Source organism: Anomaloglossus baeobatrachus, chromosome 4 (genome assembly GCF_048569485.1).
Source record: "Anomaloglossus baeobatrachus isolate aAnoBae1 chromosome 4, aAnoBae1.hap1, whole genome shotgun sequence".
Classification (NCBI taxonomy): domain Eukaryota; kingdom Metazoa; phylum Chordata; class Amphibia; order Anura; family Aromobatidae; genus Anomaloglossus; species Anomaloglossus baeobatrachus.
The window spans coordinates 634,614,938-634,632,302 of record NC_134356.1 but is presented as its reverse complement, the minus strand read 5'-3'; the positions used below and the strand labels follow the sequence as shown (position 1 = coordinate 634,632,302).

General features: G+C 44.9%; 1 protein-coding gene across 2 annotated transcripts in view; it reads left to right on the top strand.

Moving 5' to 3' along the window:
* Nucleotides 1-17,365, top strand: part of IKBKB (inhibitor of nuclear factor kappa B kinase subunit beta) — a 41,581-nt gene that overhangs the window by 9,651 nt on the left and 14,565 nt on the right. For both annotated transcript variants that reach the window (XM_075343032.1, XM_075343033.1), the window contains 3 exons: nt 4,518-4,587; nt 8,094-8,182; nt 10,349-10,438. In XM_075343032.1, the coding sequence (XP_075199147.1) occupies nt 4,518-4,587; nt 8,094-8,182; nt 10,349-10,438 (249 nt within the window). The remainder of the gene's footprint in view (nt 1-4,517; nt 4,588-8,093; nt 8,183-10,348; nt 10,439-17,365) is intronic.

The following is a 17,365-nucleotide window of genomic DNA, read 5'->3' as shown; positions in this document are numbered from 1 at the left end:
ATAGCAGGTGGAGACACGAGGGTCAGGGGTGCTGGCGTCTGCTGGCCTGGCTGTCTTTAGAAAGACCGCACGGACCAAGGCTCTTCCCACTGAACGCATGCACCTCTTTCCATTGGGCCGAATACTGCTCAGACAACACAGAGTGAGGGTACCACGCTCTGGTAAAACTTTCACTGGGTCTCCAACAGTCAACAGCATATAGTATATTCCCAGTAAGGACACAAGATGGTGCATGTGACAGAATCTAACCCTCCCAATAAAAACCTCCACAACTTTGGTTAATGTAGGACCAACTACCCCAAACAGCAGCACCCTTCTTTTGTCTGTCACCCACTTTGAGGAGATGGTGGCAATCTTAGGAAACTGATCAAGCACAGCGAGGTATGTGGCCAGGTGACTGGATTTTCCCAACCCGGGTTCTCCAGACTAATTTGTGGGTTCAGTGTTGGGTTGTAATCCACCAGCTGGAACCGTAGTCCCTAAGCTGAGGTCCTGTATAAACACCGGTGATAGGAGCAGGCCCCTTTTTATATCTCCCAGCTCCGATTTCAGGGCATTATGCCACACAGGATTGGTGGGAGATGGCTTTTCCCTCATTGGTGGCTAGTTCAATTCCTCTTCATAATTGTCATCTGAATGATGCAGTCTAGTACACCGCAGGAGGCTGATGCAACACGTAATCAGCAGGCATTCTGCAAATTAGCAGACAAAAGGAGGCACCAGACTCAGTCTCACATGAAAAAATAGCTCATGTCCCTTCACTTGCAAAATAAAGGAATAGTGCATCTGGCATAATTAAGAATAGTTCACCCCCGCACAAGTGGTCAGATGCTGAGTCGTCACATAGCATTCTTATCCATGACTATGTCTGTGCTGATGTTCTTACCCTTGATGAAGTAATTGCTCTTCAAAGTACCTTACTATGAGGTACTGAATTGCAGTGGCACAGCCTCTAACGGGTTGAAGTGTTTAGTGATACAGTGCTCATTCAGGAGATGTTGACCTTTTGGGGTACCATCTTGAGGTATTCCTGGCAGTGGTGAACCCATGTAGCACCATGGAGTAATGGTCAGGTGGTTTTGTAGTACAATACTAATGTTATCTTTAAAGAGTGCTTAAGGTACCGTCACACTAAGCGACGCTCCAGCGATCCCACCAGCAACCTGACCTGGCAGGGATCGCTGGAGCGTCGCTACACGGGTTGCTGGTGAGGTGTCACACAGGCAAATCTCACCAGCAACCAGTGACCAGCCCCCAGCGCCGCGTGGAAGCATGCTGCGCTTGGTAACTAAGGTAAATATTGGGTAACCAACCCGATATTTACCTTGGTTACCAGCGCACACCGCTTAGCGCTGGCTCCCTGCACACCTAGCCAGAGTACACATCGGGTTAATTACCCAATGTGTAGTCTGGCTATGTGTGCAGGGAGCAGGGAGCCGGCACTGACAGTGAGAGCGGTGGACGCTGGTAACGAAGGTAAATATCGGGTAACCAAGGAAAGGGCTTCTTGGTTACCTGATGTGTACCTTGGTTACCAGCGTCCACAGAAGCCGGCTCCTGCTGTCTGCACATTTAGTTGTTGCTGTCTCGCTGTCACACACAGCGATCTGTGCTTCACAGCGGGACAGCAACAACTAAAAAATGGTCCAGGACATTCAGCAACAACCAACGACCTCACAGCAGGGGCCAGGTTGTTGCTGGATGTCACACACAGCAACGTCGCTAGCAACATCGCTGCTACGTCACAAAAGTCGTTCCTTAGCAGGGATGTTGCTTAAGGCCCAGTCACACACAACGACTTACCAGCGATCCCGAAAACGATGCGACCTGATAGGGATCGCAGGTAAGTCGCTGTGAGGTCGCAGGTGAGATGTCACACAGTCAGATCTTACTAGCGATGCAGGAACAATACAGGTCGCAGTAGTGACCTGTATAACGATCTCAGCAGTCACTGTGACCCTGTCACACAGTGTCAAACACAGCGATGTGTCCTGCCCAGCAGGACATCGCCTTTTAAGAAAATAGCCTGGACCATTCTGCAAGGACCGGCGACCGCACAGCAGGGGCCTGATCGCTGGTAGGTGTCACACATAACAAGATCGCTAACGGGATCGCTACTGCGTCACAGAAAGCGTGACTCAGCTATGATCTCGCTAGCGATCTCGTTATGTGTGATGGTACCTTAAAGGTACCTTCACACATAGCGATGCAGCAGCGATCCGACCAGCGATCTGACCTGGTCAGGATCGCTGCTGCATCGCTACATGGTCGCTGGTGAGCTGTCAAACAGGCAGATCTCACCAGCGACCAGTGAATAGCCCCCAGCCAGCAGCGACGTGCAAGCGACGCTGCGCTTGCACGGAGCCGGCGTCTGGAAGCTGCGGAGACTGGTAACTAAGGTAAACATCGGGTAACCATTGTTTACATTGGTTACCGGCGCACACCGCTTAGCTGTGTGTGCAGGGAGCCGCGCACACTGAGCGCTGGCTCCTTGCTCTCCTAGCTGCTGTACACATCGGGTTAATTAACCCGTGTACAGCAGCTACATGTGCAGAGAGCCGGAGCCGGCAGCACAGGCAGCGTGAGAGCTGCAGAGGCTGGTAACTAAGGTAAATATCGGGTAACCACCTTGGTTACCCGATGTTTATCTTGGTTACAAGCTTACCTCAGCTGTCAGACGGCGGCTCCTGCTCCCTGCTCGCTTCATTTGTCGCTCTCTCGCTGTCACACACAGCGATCTGTGTGTCACAGTGGGAGAGCGCCTTTGAAGAAAATGGCCTGGACCATTCTGCAAGGACCAGCGACCTCACAGCAGGGGCCTGATCCCTGGTAGGTGTCACACATAACGAGATTGCAAACGGGATCGCTACTGTGTCACCAAACGGTGACTCAGCTGCGATCTCGCTAGCGATCTCGTTATGTGTGATGGTACCTTTAGTGTGACCTGGCCTTAAGGTTTATTGTTCTCTTATCCTGTTATCTTGCTGTAAGCTCCATAGAATTCAGTGTTTCCTGCATGATAGTCAAGTCTATGTAAATACAATTAGCATATTCATTGCTCTTATCCCCCCCCCACCTCTCAGTACATTCACAATTACTGGAGAGAGGTGGGAAGGAGTAAGGGTGGGGGCAGAAGAGCAAATTCAGTTCAGATTTACTTTCACTGATGCCAGCACTGAGCAGTAGGAAGGGGGAGCAGGACATATGCAGATTGTATTTACATATGCTTGACTAGTTACTACACTGAATTCAATGGAGCTTGCAGCAAGATAACAGGATAATGTAGAGCAATAACACTTACTGATCCTGAAAGGTCTCTTTAAGCCTATTTAAAGAGAACATTAGTATTCTACTAGAAAAATCACCTGACATATTCCCTTTAACTGCCACAGATTATTTTTTTTTATTATTAGGCTATGTGCGCACAGTGCGTTTTTCGCGGCGTTTTTTGCGCGTTTTTCGGGTGCGTTTTTGGCCTCAAAACTGCATGACTTTACTTCCCCAGCAAAGTCTATGAGTTTTCATTTTTGCTGTCCGCACACATCTGTTTTTTTACCTGCGTTTTTGGGGGGAAAAAAAATGGACATGTCAGTTCTTTCCTGCGTTTTTCTGCGTTTTCCCCCCATGCAATGCATTGGAAAAACGCAGCAAAACGCAGAGATCAAAAACGCAGCAAAACGGAGCCAAAAACGCACCAAATCGCGGCAAAAACGCATGCGTTTTTTGATGCGTTTTTTCGACGCAGGTGCGTTTTTGTGCGGTTTTAGCGGCCAAAAACGCAGCGTCAAAAAGACGCAGTGTGCGAACCTAGCCTTATTTATTTCATAAATTCAAAATTAAGCAACTTTCTAAACAGTTTTCATTAAAAATGTGCCACCATTCTGTTGCTGTAGAGTGTGGGCAACTCTTCATGTAGTTGCCTGTCCTGCTGCTTCTGACATAGGTATTAATAGACTGCTCCTGGCTTTCCCCCTTTCCCTTATAGTGTTAGAAGTATCATCAGGGAGGTTGTGACATATCAGGGTGTGGAGAGGGAAGAAAGCATGCAAGTCTTAAGGGAGGGCAGACTAATGTGTGTGTATATATATATATATATATATATATATATATATATATATATATATATATGCAGGAGTGTGCACAGGATCACAGGATAGTCTACAGGGGAAGAGGGTGAACCACATGTATGTTTGTGCATAGGCTAGGGGTACTCTTTACAGGCAATGTGGGAGGACTGCACAAAATTTAGGGTCAGTGTCTATAAGCATATGAAGGAGGAAATCCATCATGAGCTGTAGAAGGAGAAGTCAGTGCAGGAATGAAGCTGTGCTGATACATGAGAGTTAGTGAAGACATCAAGCATCCAGGCCACTCAGACCTCACATCCAGCATGTATTACTGAGAGGGACAGATCCACATGAGAAATGTCTGTATTGAGGAGCAGGCTGCAAATTACATATTTGACTTGAATTTACATTTGTTGGGATCCATTACTGATTATTTTTGTCCCCATGTAGCACCTAAATCACTATGAAAATTGCTGTGGACTGAAGGAAGGTCCCATCCTGAGCCTGCTGTCCGACATCTGTGAGTATCCCTCCACATTAGACTTCATACACACGACGAATCCGATTCACTATTTGCCATTTATTGAAGTCACTTTTCTTTGTTTTTGTTCTTTTTTCCATCCCTTGGTACTTAATGACCTTTTTTGTGCCAATTTTTTCAAAATAGCGCACGTAATTCACGAATTTGGCCCAAAATCAAAAATGCTCTTGAACTGATTTTTCCAACTTATCTGCACCAAAAGTCGCAAATCCTTTGAAAAGTTTCAAAAATGGGCAGAAGGGAAAACTCCTCCAGGCAGGGGCAGAAGGGAAAACTCCTCCAGGCAAGGGCAGAAGGGAAAACTCCTCCAGGCAGGGGCAGAAGGGAAAACTCCTCCAGGCAGGGGCAGAAGGGAAAACTCCTCCAGGCAGGGGCAGAAGGGAAAACTCCTCCAGGCAGGGGCAGAAGGGAAAACTCCTCCAGGCAGGGCCAGAAGGGAAATGTGCCAAAAAAATGAGATATTTGGTAAAAGGGGCATTTCATGAATCTGTGTAAAACACCTGAATAATAGTTATAGAGGAAAAGTAAAAAAAAAACAAAAAAAAAACTAAGTAAAAACATCTTAAAAAATGGCGTAAAATCTGTAGAGAATACGGCACAAATACGAAAGACAAAGACACTGAAATTAAAGCAAATTATTCCAGAAAACTGGAGGCACAGCAGTGATGAATTGGAGCGGACATATCTTTTTGCACCCGTTTTGCCGTGTATATGACCCACCCCAGGGCCGTGGGGTACTCGGTTCCGGGTGTTGGTTAATGGGAAATGGGATTATGTCACGGGGGCCTGTGTCCGGTTCCGTGGCCCTGGTGGTCGCTGAAAGTCAGTAAATAATAAAATAAAAAAAATAAAATAAAATAAAAAAAAAAAATAATAAAGAAAAAAAAATAAAAATAAAAGTATTTCATGACGCCACCTACAGTTCCAGTATGGTTACTGGGGGTGCAGGTCAGACCTCTGGGGTGATGTTTAGGCAGCCAGTTGTTTACGCTTCCCGTAGGTGACGCAGGATCCCCAGGGCAGTTTTAGTAGTACACAGATATGGCGGTTTTTCCTCACAGCCTTTTCAACTGTCACTTTAGTGCAGCAGCCTATGGCTCCTCAGATGAAGAAATAAAGTGCGTCACACCAATTCATTAACTCTGACCAGGTGTTACTTGCAGGTGTTATTAAAAAGGGATTTAGTTTCTGATGTGACAGTTTTTGGGTAATCTGGGAACAGTTCAGGATCTCTGCACCAGGTCAGTTGTGTGGCCTCCCTGCTGCGCTATGTTTCTCCTTGGTACTAGGCTGCCTGTAGCTATACCTTGTCCCTCTCTCACGGTCTTCACCTGTATGGCAGGCGGCGGGAGCTTCTCTAAGGGGCACTGCTGTACTCACTGCGGTCCCTAAGCTCTGTGTAGCGGCTTTGCCTTCAGGTGCTGCTGCGGCCAGGAGATCTGCAGTCTCCCTGGCCTCCGGTCTTTATTGCAGGGCAGATTTAGATCCCTCACAATCTCGGATGCCGGTGTCCGATAATCAGCGCTGTTCCTTGGGGATGAACCGATCTGGCTCCACCTCCCCGGTCACTCCTTTTTTGCCTCACTCCTGATCCCTCAGGCGGTCACACAATTACTCGTACGGGCTAAGCACAGCCCTCTCCATTTTGATGTCTTCCCTCACTCTCTGCTCGCACAGTCTCCTTTTCTCCAACTGTCAACTGTCTTTTTAACTCTGCCTCCAAACCTGGATTTCAAATGGGACCTCACCTGAACTCAGCTTGTAGAGCTCCCCCTCCAGGCTTGGAGTGGAAATGTTGTATGTGGGATTACCTGATGTTGAGATCCTTCCCTGACCCAGGTACAGGTATATTTGTGGCAACTGAACCCTGGGGTGCCACATTCCCCCTTAGTTAAATTCAGTACTCCTGGACTGGAAACATAAACTTATAAAACATTAGCGACAATAAAGAGTAGTACAAAGTCTTAAAAAATAAAAATTACAAAAAACAATAAAACGGAAAAACGCAGTCCTTCTGCTGCAAAATGTGAGTATGGTATATATAAGAAAGTTTTTGACCACTACCAGTCCTGTGGTCCACTGGTCCATATGTCAATAAAAGTTCAAGAAGATGCAAAAGTGCATGCAAAAAGTCCTGCAGGCTCAATACGCTTGATGGTTACGGATTTAATTAGTTGCAATAAATAAATAAAACATTTTTACATTTTACTAACTACTACACTTTCTATTTAATATTCTGCTACATAACGGGATGGGGGCTGACCAAAGTTGCTACAGCTAGACCTATGTAATGCCTGTGTCTCAACTGGTCTGTGCAGTTATGGCGGCACAATTACAGTTCAACACAGTCAATACACGGCACACGTTACCCAGGATTACTGGGTCTTGTCCAAATCCTGTTTGTGACGCCAAAAGCTGACCCGCCCCAGTGCCGTGGGGTACTTGGTTCCGTGTGTTGGTTAATGGGATTATGTCACGGGGGCCTGTGCCTGGTTCCGTGGCCCTGGTGGTCGCTGAAAGTCAGTAAATAATAAAATTAAAATAAAAAATAATAAAAAAAATAAAAATAAAAGTATTTCGTGACGCCACCTACGGTTCCAGTATGGTTACTGGGGGTGCAGGTCAGACCTCCGGGGCGATGGTTAGGCAGCCAGTTGTTTACGCTTCCCGTAGGTGAAGCGGGATCCCCAGGGCAGTTTTTAGTAGTACACAGATATGGCGGTTTTTCCTCACAGCCTTTTCAACTGTCACTTTAGTGCAGCAGCCTATGGCTCCTCAGATGAAGAAATAAAGTGCGTCACACCAATTCATTAACTCTGACCAGGTGTTACTTGCAGGTGTTATTAAAAATGGGTTCAGTTTCTGATGTGACAGTTTTTGGGTAATCTGGGAACAGTTCGGGATCTCTGCACCAGGTCAGTTGTGAGGCCTCCCTGCTGCGCTGTGTCTCTCCTTCGTACTAGGCTGCTTGTAGCTATACCTTGTCCCTCTCTCACGGTCTTCACCTGTATGGCAGGCGGCGGGAGCTTCTCTAAGGGGCACTGCTGTACTCACTGCGGTCCCTAAGCTCTGTGTAGCGGCTTTGCCTTCAGGTGCTGCTGCGGCCAGGAGATCTGGAGTCTCCCTGGCCTCCGGTCCACTCCTGATCCCTCAGGCGGTCACACAATTACTCGTACGGGCTAAGCACTGCCCTCACCATTTTGATGTCTTCTCTCACTCCCTGCTCGCACAGTCTCCTTTTCTCCAACTGCCAACTGTCTTTTTAACTCCGCCTCCAAACCTGGATTTCAAAGGGGATCTCACCTGAACTCTGCTTGTAGAGCTCCCCCTCCAGGCTTGGAGTGGAAATGTTGTATGTGGGATTACCTGATGTGGAGATTCTTCCCTGCCCCAGGTACAGGTATATTTGTGGCAACTGAACCCTGGGGTGCCACATATATAATTTGATTAATTAACCCCTTTGATGCTGGTTATGTTCCCTTCAGCCTCTGCTCTTCGTTACCTCCATGAAAACCGAATCATCCACCGAGACTTAAAACCAGAGAACATTGTCTTACAGCAGGAAGAACACAGGGTAAGGCCGAACGACTCGCAGCTCTCCGTAGACCCAAAAAGTCAAATAAATGGGGATTTTAACATGCCGAGGTAAAGGGGTATTCTCATAAGACAACGTGACGGCATATTGCTAAGGATAGGCCATCACTTTATGGTCTGTGGGGGTTCAACCCCAATCTCTGAGGGTGAAGGAGCCGCAGTGACAATTGTGGGGACTTCATAGTCCCTTGATTCTTAGACATCAGACACTCATCGATCATGAAGTGATGGCGTATCCCTGCAATGAGATGTCAGTACACCTTTCAATTACAGTAGACCCTTCTGTAGCCACTGCTTTCCCTTGGTAAATATGGAACCTGAGAGCTCGTTTCTTTCTTGTGGAGGTAGTGGTATGGCTGCTTTGGCACCTGGGTGTCAAGATAAATGATACATTTTTTTTTATAGAGATCCAATGTGCTGTCATCAGAAATCTAGTGTAGAAACCAAATGCAAATCAGGCTGGAAATGCGCTGGGGAGTGGCAATGCACTTAGATGTATGGGACACGCCTCCAATGCACTGCCAGCCTCATTTGCATACAGCATTTACACTAGATTTCTTATGACCGCCACATCAGATCTGTACAAAAATAAAAGTATTCACACTTCCAAATGTAAAAATGCACTGATAGGTTCCCTTTAATACACATTTCAACTATTCACAGACTGCTGGTGTGAGGGTAGGCCTGGGATATAGAACGTTGTCCAGATGTAATAAGATGATCTGTGTATGTAAATAATCAAAGCATAGATGTCGTTGCATAATTATCTGTGTGTCTGTATGACAATCGCATAGAAGCTTCATAATATGATTCTAAGATGTGTATTCTGCAATATAACAAAGATAATGAAGCCAAAATGAACAAACAGGTATTCATAACATACTGAGAGAATTCATAATCAGTTGGTTCACACCATGTGGGATGTGCGATGTGGGATGTTGACTCCTTGTTCCAAGGTCGAAGTCGAATGTTGTATTGTATAATCACAAAATTCTTTAATACGTGAGTCAGAAGCTGGCTTCTGCTCAAGTAGTGAACACGTTTCATTGTCTGATTCATTTATACCTGCGCAGATCGATTTGAAATCTGTCTCTGTGACCCTGAAAAAAACATTTGAGGTTTTCCCTAAATTTCCAACCTTGATACTGGCACCCCCAAAAATGCTGAGAATGGGGGTACCGAAGTCTGCATTTCTTCTTGTCACAAATGGGACTTAGGGACCCCTTTCTCACGAACACTGGGGATCCCAGCGATCAAACATTTAGGCAATTCAGTGGAACCTCGCTTAATGAGTAACCCAGTTAGCGAGTATTTCGCTTAACGAGGAAAGCTTTCTGTAAATTTGTAACTCAGTTTACGAGAAAGCTTTGCTGAACGAGCAAAATACTCACCGCACACACTTCCGGTTCCGTACATCCACCGCGCTCTAACACGCTGTTGCAGTCCACACAAGCCACACAAGCACGCACAAACAAACGCGCACACACACATATTATGCTCACCTTACCTTCCGTTCCATCGCCGGCCTCATGGATCGTGTAGTTCGCCGGTACAGGATGTGTATCCGGTAACCATTGCGACGAGGGAGGAACTTCCACTGTCAGCCGCTACTTAAAGGCAGCGCACTGACCAATCAGAGGCAAGCGGCTCCTGCCTTTGACGTCAGCGCGCTGGCAGCGGAAGCTCCTCCCTCGTCGCGATGGGTACCCGATACACAGCCCGTACGGGCGCACTGCAAGTTCCAGGAGGCCGGCGATGGAATGGAAGGTAAGGTGAGCATAATATGTGTGTGTGTGTGTGTGTTTGTGTGTACGTGTTTATGCATGTGTGGAATGGCACATCAGGGGACCAGGATGGGACATTTAACAAGTTGTGGAACAAATCGTCTGCATTGCAATGATTTCCTATGGGAAATCTTGCTTTGCTGAACGAGTACCTTGGTTAACAAGCACAGTCCCAGAACGGATTGTTCTTGTTAACCAAGGTTCCACTGTATGTGTGTTTTAGGAGGAGGACCACTTCATCTATGGTCATCCTAGTGGAGATCTGATGAACATCATGTGGGATTACAGTGACGTGAAAATTTATTTGTGGCTGTCAGGATCTTCGTTACTTATTTTCAATGTGTTTTGTTTTGTTTTCTTAGTTAATTCATAAGATAATTGATCTGGGATACGCCAAGGAGCTGGACCAGGGCAGCCTGTGCACCTCGTTTGTGGGCACCTTGCAGTATCTGGTGAGTAGTCCTTTGTTCTTGACTCGGGGACCGTCACGTCGCCTGTATGATCGGAGCCCTGACCAGTAATGGTTAATTAAACCTTAAATAATGTTTGGTATGTTACAGCCCCCTGTTCAGTTCTGATGATCAAGGGGGAGCCCCGGACTTGAGACCCCCAGTGATTACTCCAATTAAAGAGCCCATAGCTCTAAGCTTACGAAAGAGTGTTTGCACAAAGCGCTGTAGAGAGTTTCCCCCCGTTGGCCCATTTTATTGTTTGCGTTTAAGTCACTTTTCAATGTTTTTGTCTTGTGCTATTCGCTGATGTTGGCGCCCAATTTTTCAAAATAGCCCACGTGGTTCATGAATTTTGCAGAAAAGCAAAAATACTTTTTACTTTTCTTTACATCTTTTTAGAGCAAAAAGACGCGTTCCACTAAATCGTTTCAAAATTTGCACCAAAATGTCAGCCATTCATAAACTGATACTGCGGGAGGGGGCAGGACTGGAGTACATTGGCACAAAAATGTTTAAAAAGTCTACAATTGAGGAATCTGCTAAAATAATCTAGAAATCCCAAACTCCTCCCAAAGGCCAAACTTGGAAAAAGAAACCGAAAAAACCAGGTGAATACATACAGACTTCATAAAAGGCACATATTAAAAGAAAATTTTTCACAAATCAAAACTGGCAATAAATAACAAAAAGTAGACAAAAAAAGGGTACAAATGCATAAAAAAGGCGCGCCCTATGAGTTTGTACATCATTTTTTTCAATAATGGACCAAATACAGTGGAACCTCACTTAACGAGTAACCCAGTTTGCGAGTATTTCGCTTAACGAGCAAAGCTTGCTGTAAATTTGTAACTCACTTTACGAGCAAATACTCACCGCACAGTTCCGATTCCGTACATCCACCGCGCTCTAACCCGCTGTTGCAGTCCACAGAAGCATGCACAAACACACATGTACACACACGCGCACACACACACATATTATGCTCACCTTACCTTCCGTTCCATCGCCAGCCTCATGGTTCTTGTAGTTCGCCGGTACAGGATGTGTATCAGGTAACCATCGCAACGAGGGAGGAAGTTCCCCTGTCAGCCGCTTCTCAAAGGCAGCGCGCTGACCAATCAGGGGCAAGCGGCTCCTGCTTTTGACGTCAGCGCTCTGGCAGTGGAAGTTCCTCCCTCATCGCGATGGTTACCAGATACACATCCCGTACCGGCGAACTGCAAGTTCCAGGAGGCCAGCGATGGAACGGAAGGTAAGGTAAGGTGACCATAATGTGTGTTTGTGTGTGTTTGTCTCTGTGTGGAATGACACAATAGGGGACCAGGATGGGACATTTAACAGGTGGTGGAGCGAATTGTCTGCATTGCAATGACTTCCTATGGGAAATCTTGCTTTGCTGAACGAGTAACTTGGTTAACAAGCACAGTCCCAGAACGGATTGTTCTCGTTAACCAAGGTTCCACTGCGTGTGTGTGTGTGTGTGTGTGTGTGTGTGTGTGTGTGTGTGTGTGTGTGTGTGTGTGTGTGTGTGTGTGTATATATATATATATATATATATATATATATATATATATATATATATATATATATATATATATATATATATATATATATATATATATATATATATATACAGTCAGGTCCAGAAATATTTGGACAGTGACACAAGTTTTGTTATTTTAGCTGTTTACAAAAACATGTTCAGAAATACAATTATATATATAATATGGGCTGAAAGTGCACACTCCCAGCTGCAATATGAGAGTTTTCACATCCAAATCGGAGAAAGGGTTTAGGAATCATAGCTCTGTAATGCATAGCCTCCTCTTTTTCAAGGGACCAAAAGTAATTGGACAAGGGACTCTAAGGGCTGCAATTAACTCTGAAGGCGTCTCCCTCGTTAACCTGTAATCAATGAAGTAGTTAAAAGGTCTGGGGTTGATTACAGGTGTGTGGTTTTGCATTTGGAAGCTGTTGCTGTGACCAGACAACATGCGGTCTAAGGAACTCTCAATGGAGGTGAAGCAGAACATCCTGAGGCTGAAAAAAAAGAACAAATCCATCAGAGAGATAGCAGACATGCTTGGAGTAGCAAAATCAACAGTCGGGTACATTCTGAGAAAAAAGGAATTGACTGGTGAGCTTGGGAACTCAAAAAGGCCTGGGCGTCCACGGATGACAACAGTGGTGGATGATCGCCGCATACTTTCTTTGGTGAAGAAGAACCCGTTCACAACATCAACTGAAGTCCAGAACACTCTCAGTGAAGTAGGTGTATCTGTCTCTAAGTCAACAGTAAAGAGAAGACTCCATGAAAGTAAATACAAAGGGTTCACATCTAGATGCAAACCATTCATCAATTCCAAAAATAGACAGGCCAGAGTTAAATTTGCTGAAAAACACCTCATGAAGCCAGCTCAGTTCTGGAAAAGTATTCTATGGACAGATGAGACAAAGATCAACCTGTACCAGAATGATGGGAAGAAAAAAGTTTGGAGAAGAAAGGGAACGGCACATGATCCAAGGCACACCACATCCTCTGTAAAACATGGTGGAGGCAACGTGATGGCATGGGCATGCATGGCTTTCAATGGCACTGGGTCACTTGTGTTTATTGATGACATAACAGCAGACAAGAGTAGCCGGATGAATTCTGAAGTGTACCGGGATATACTTTCAGCCCAGATTCAGCCAAATGCCGCAAAGTTGATCGGACGGCGCTTCATAGTACAGATGGACAATGACCCCAAGCATACAGCCAAAGCTACCCAGGAGTTCATGAGTGCAAAAAAGTGGAACATTCTGCAATGGCCAAGTCAATCACCAGATCTTAACCCAATTGAGCATGCATTTCACTTGCTCAAATCCAGACTTAAGACGGAAAGACCCACAAACAAGCAAGACCTGAAGGCTGCGGCTGTAAAGGCCTGGCAAAGCATTAAGAAGGAGGAAACCCAGCGTTTGGTGATGTCCATGGGTTCCAGACTTAAGGCAGTGATTGCCTCCAAAGGATTCGCAACAAAATATTGAAAATAAAAATATTTTGTTTGGGTTTGGTTTATTTGTCCAATTACTTTTGACCTCCTAAAATGTGGAGTATTTGTAAAGAAATGTGTACAATTCCTACAATTTCTATCAGATATTTTTGTTCAAACCTTCAAATTAAACGTTACAATCTGCACTTGAATTCTGTTGTAGAGATTTCATTTCAAATCCAATGTGGTGGCATGCAGAGCCCAACTCGCGAAAATTGTGTCAAGGTCCAAATATTTCTGGACCTAACTGTATATATATATATATATATATATATATATATATATATATATATATATATATATATATATATAATATTCTTAAGTATAACAATATTTCCTCACATTTATCAGATACCTTTTTTTCATAATGCTCCAAGTATCCTGCGTAGTCATAGCTCAATAATACAATTCTGGTTGCCTTTAGTCTCCACTAGAGGGAGCTTAGGAACTGACTGCATACAGTTATTTAAAGTGAACCTGTCACTACAGTTTAGGCCTCTGGGCCATGTTATCCAGGATGGTGATGGGTTCACAGCTATGAAAATTTATCTTTTGCCGAATTCAGAATAATAGACTGAAATAAACCTTCTTGTCGTGTTGAAATGTCAGTAAGAAGACAAAAAGGCGGAACTGGGCTGCCCCCGTTCCTGGTTTGGTCGCTGCTCTTCAGCTTGGCAAACCATACAGCAGTAAACATCATCTTTCTCTATAATGCCCAATCTGCTAGACTAGAGAAAAACCTCATTGTGAACTTTGCACCATCCTCGATTAAATGTTGGTGGCGTGGGGAGCCCTAGAGCCTACTGACAGGTTCCCTTTAAATGTATAACAGTAAGCTCCTAGTGGTGACATTTTGCGCCCTTGCTTTATTCACTCCACAACATTGAAATATCACCACAACAAGGAAAAGTAATGGAATTATGGAAATCACAGAATATAGACATGTTACTGATCTGAAAATGACGAAAAAATGGAAACAAAACTTCTCTATCACTTGATTTGGGGACACAGAAAAACACGGGTGTACGCTGCTGACAATATGCAAAAAATGAACTCCTGCTAGCAGGTTGCATCCAGCGATCAGCCAAGCTGATCTGTTTTAGCTTAGTGTCCGTAGGAGGCAGACACTGTTCACCTTGGAACTGTTTCTACCTTACGCTTGTTGTTTTCTCTTTTTCTGTCTTTCAAGCTCAGCTTGTGATTGGGTAGACATTGTGGGAGATCCTCTCTGTCAGCCCCTAAGAGACTGAGAGAACAGTGTGGTCTGATCCACATTGTGCCCTTTCTGATCTGTCCGTCAGGACCTTTACCCCCAACACTTCAGTGGTTACAAGCATCCAGGCAGACAGTCCTTGCCATCCATCCCCTGCACTGCTCACCCTCCAGAGTGGGGGAAGACGGACCAGTACCACTTCCCTCCACGGGGCTCCTGAAGACCGGCTTCAATTCTCTGAAGAAGGAGCTGGATTTCATTTTCAGGAATATTATTTTTGCTCACATTCAAATCCTACTTCAGCCAGTGGAGGCTCCTATTTTTCTCTGTAGACCAGTAGGCTGCATTTTCAGGCCCATCTGAACTTTTCCAGTTCCTTGTCAGATTCCATCCTAGGCAGGACGGCACTGCAAGTGGCAAATGCCGGGGCTTAGGCCTGAGCTTGGCTTCCTTCTGTTTCTCTCACTCTTGGGCGTTGTTAGGTCTGAGCTTGGCTTCCTTCTGTTTCTCCCACTCTCTGGCGAGGTTAAACCTGAGCTTGTCTTCAATCTGTTTTCTCCCACTCTTGGGCATTGTTAGGCCTGAGCTTGGCTTCCTTGTTTTCTAGCACTCTCAGGACTAATTTAGGACATCCCTTGGATTCCTGTGTCCCCCAATGAAGAGATAGAGAAAAGAAGATTTTGGGTACTCGCCGTAAAATCTTTCTCAAAGCCGCCATTGGGAAACATAGTACCCGCCCTTGTGTTGGTCTCACTACTTTAAATTTATACACCAAGTGCAGAATTATTAGGCAAGTTGTATTTTAGAGGATTTTTTTTTATTATTGATCAACAACTGTGTTCTCAATCAACCCAAAAGACTCAAATATCAAAGCTTAATACTTTTGGAAGTTGGAGTGGTTTTTTTTAGATTTGGCTATCTTAGGAGGATATCTGTTTGTGCAGGTAACTATTACTGTGCAGAATTATTAGGCAACTTAATAAAAAACAAATATATTCCCATCTCATTTGTTTATTTTCACCAGGTAAACCAATATAACTGCACAAAATCTAGAAATAAACATTTCTGACATGCAAAAACAAAACCCCAAAAAATTAGTGACCAATATAGCCACCTTTCTTTCTGATGACACTCAACAGCCTACCATCCATAGATTCTGTCAGCTGCTTGATCTGTTTACCATCAACATTGCGTGCAGCAGCCACCACAGCCTCCAGACACTGTTCCCAGAGGTATACTGTTTTCCCTTCCTGTAGATCTTATATTTTATGAGGGACCACAGGTTCTCTATGGGATTCAGATCAGGTGAACAAGGGGGCCATGTCATTATTTTTCCATCTTTTAGACCTTTACTGGCCAGCCACGCTGTGGAGTAGTTGGATGCATGTGATGGAGCATTGTCCTGCATAAAAATCATGTTTTTCTTGAATGATACCGACTTCTTCCTGTACCACTGCTTGAAGAAGTTGTCTTCTAGAAACTGGCAGTAGGTCTTGGAGTTGAACTTCACTCCATCCTCAACCCGAAAAGGTCCCACAAGTTAATCTTTGATGATACCAGCCCATTCCAGTACCCACCTCCACCTTGCTGGCATCTGAGTCAGAGTGGAGCTCTCTGCCCTTTACTGATCCAGCCTCTGGCCCATCAAGAGTCACTCTCATTTCATCAGTCCATAAAACCTTTAAAAAATCAGTCTTAAGATATTTCTTGGCCCAGTCTTGACGTTTTATCTTATGTTTCTTGTTCAGAGGTGGTCGTTTTTCAGCCTTCCTTACCTTGGCCATGTCCCTGAGTATGGCACACCTTGTGCTTTTTGATACTCCAGTAACGTTGCAGCTCTAAAATATGGCCAAACTGGTGGCAAATGGCATCCTGGCAGCTTCACGCTTGATTTCCCTCAATTCATTGGCAGTTATTTTGAGCCATTTTTGCCCAACATGCTTCTTGCGACCCTGTTGGCTATTTGCCATGAAACGCTTGATTGTTTGGTGATCACGCTTCAAAAGTTTGGCAATTTCAAGACTGCTGCATCCCTCTGCAAGACATCTCACAATTTTGGACTTTTTAGAGCCTGTCAAATCTCTTCTGACCCATTTTGCCAAAGGAAAGGAAGTTGCCTAATAAATAAGCACACCTTATATAGGGTGTTGATGTCATTACACCGCACCCCTCCTCATTACAGAGATGCACATCACCTGATTTACTTAATTGGTAGTTGGCTCTCAGCCTATACAGCTTGGAGTAGGACAACGTATAAAAAGTATCATGGAATCAAAATACTCATTTGCCTAATAATTCTGCACACAGTGTATGTTCTTGCCTTACTGTTGTTTCTTCTACTACTCTCTCACTTACTGATCAGCTTGGTTCCATTTGGTGGGTGTAACCTGCTGAGGAGGCATTACATTTTTTTTGCATAGTGTCTGCCTCTTAGTGGCAGCAGCAGTACACCCATGGTTTCCTGTGTCCCCCACAGAAGACTCCTAGAAAGAGATTTTTTCGGTGAGTACCCAAAATCTTCAGTTCATTCAGTATGGAGTATGAGCACAATGTACAGAAATCCCTGTTCATACAGCGTTGTTTCCTATCAATGAGGATTTGCTTTGCTGAATGCACTTGGGCAAATCATCAAGATCCACTGCTGGCAGCGTCCTTTGGCAATGAATGACATCCCAGATG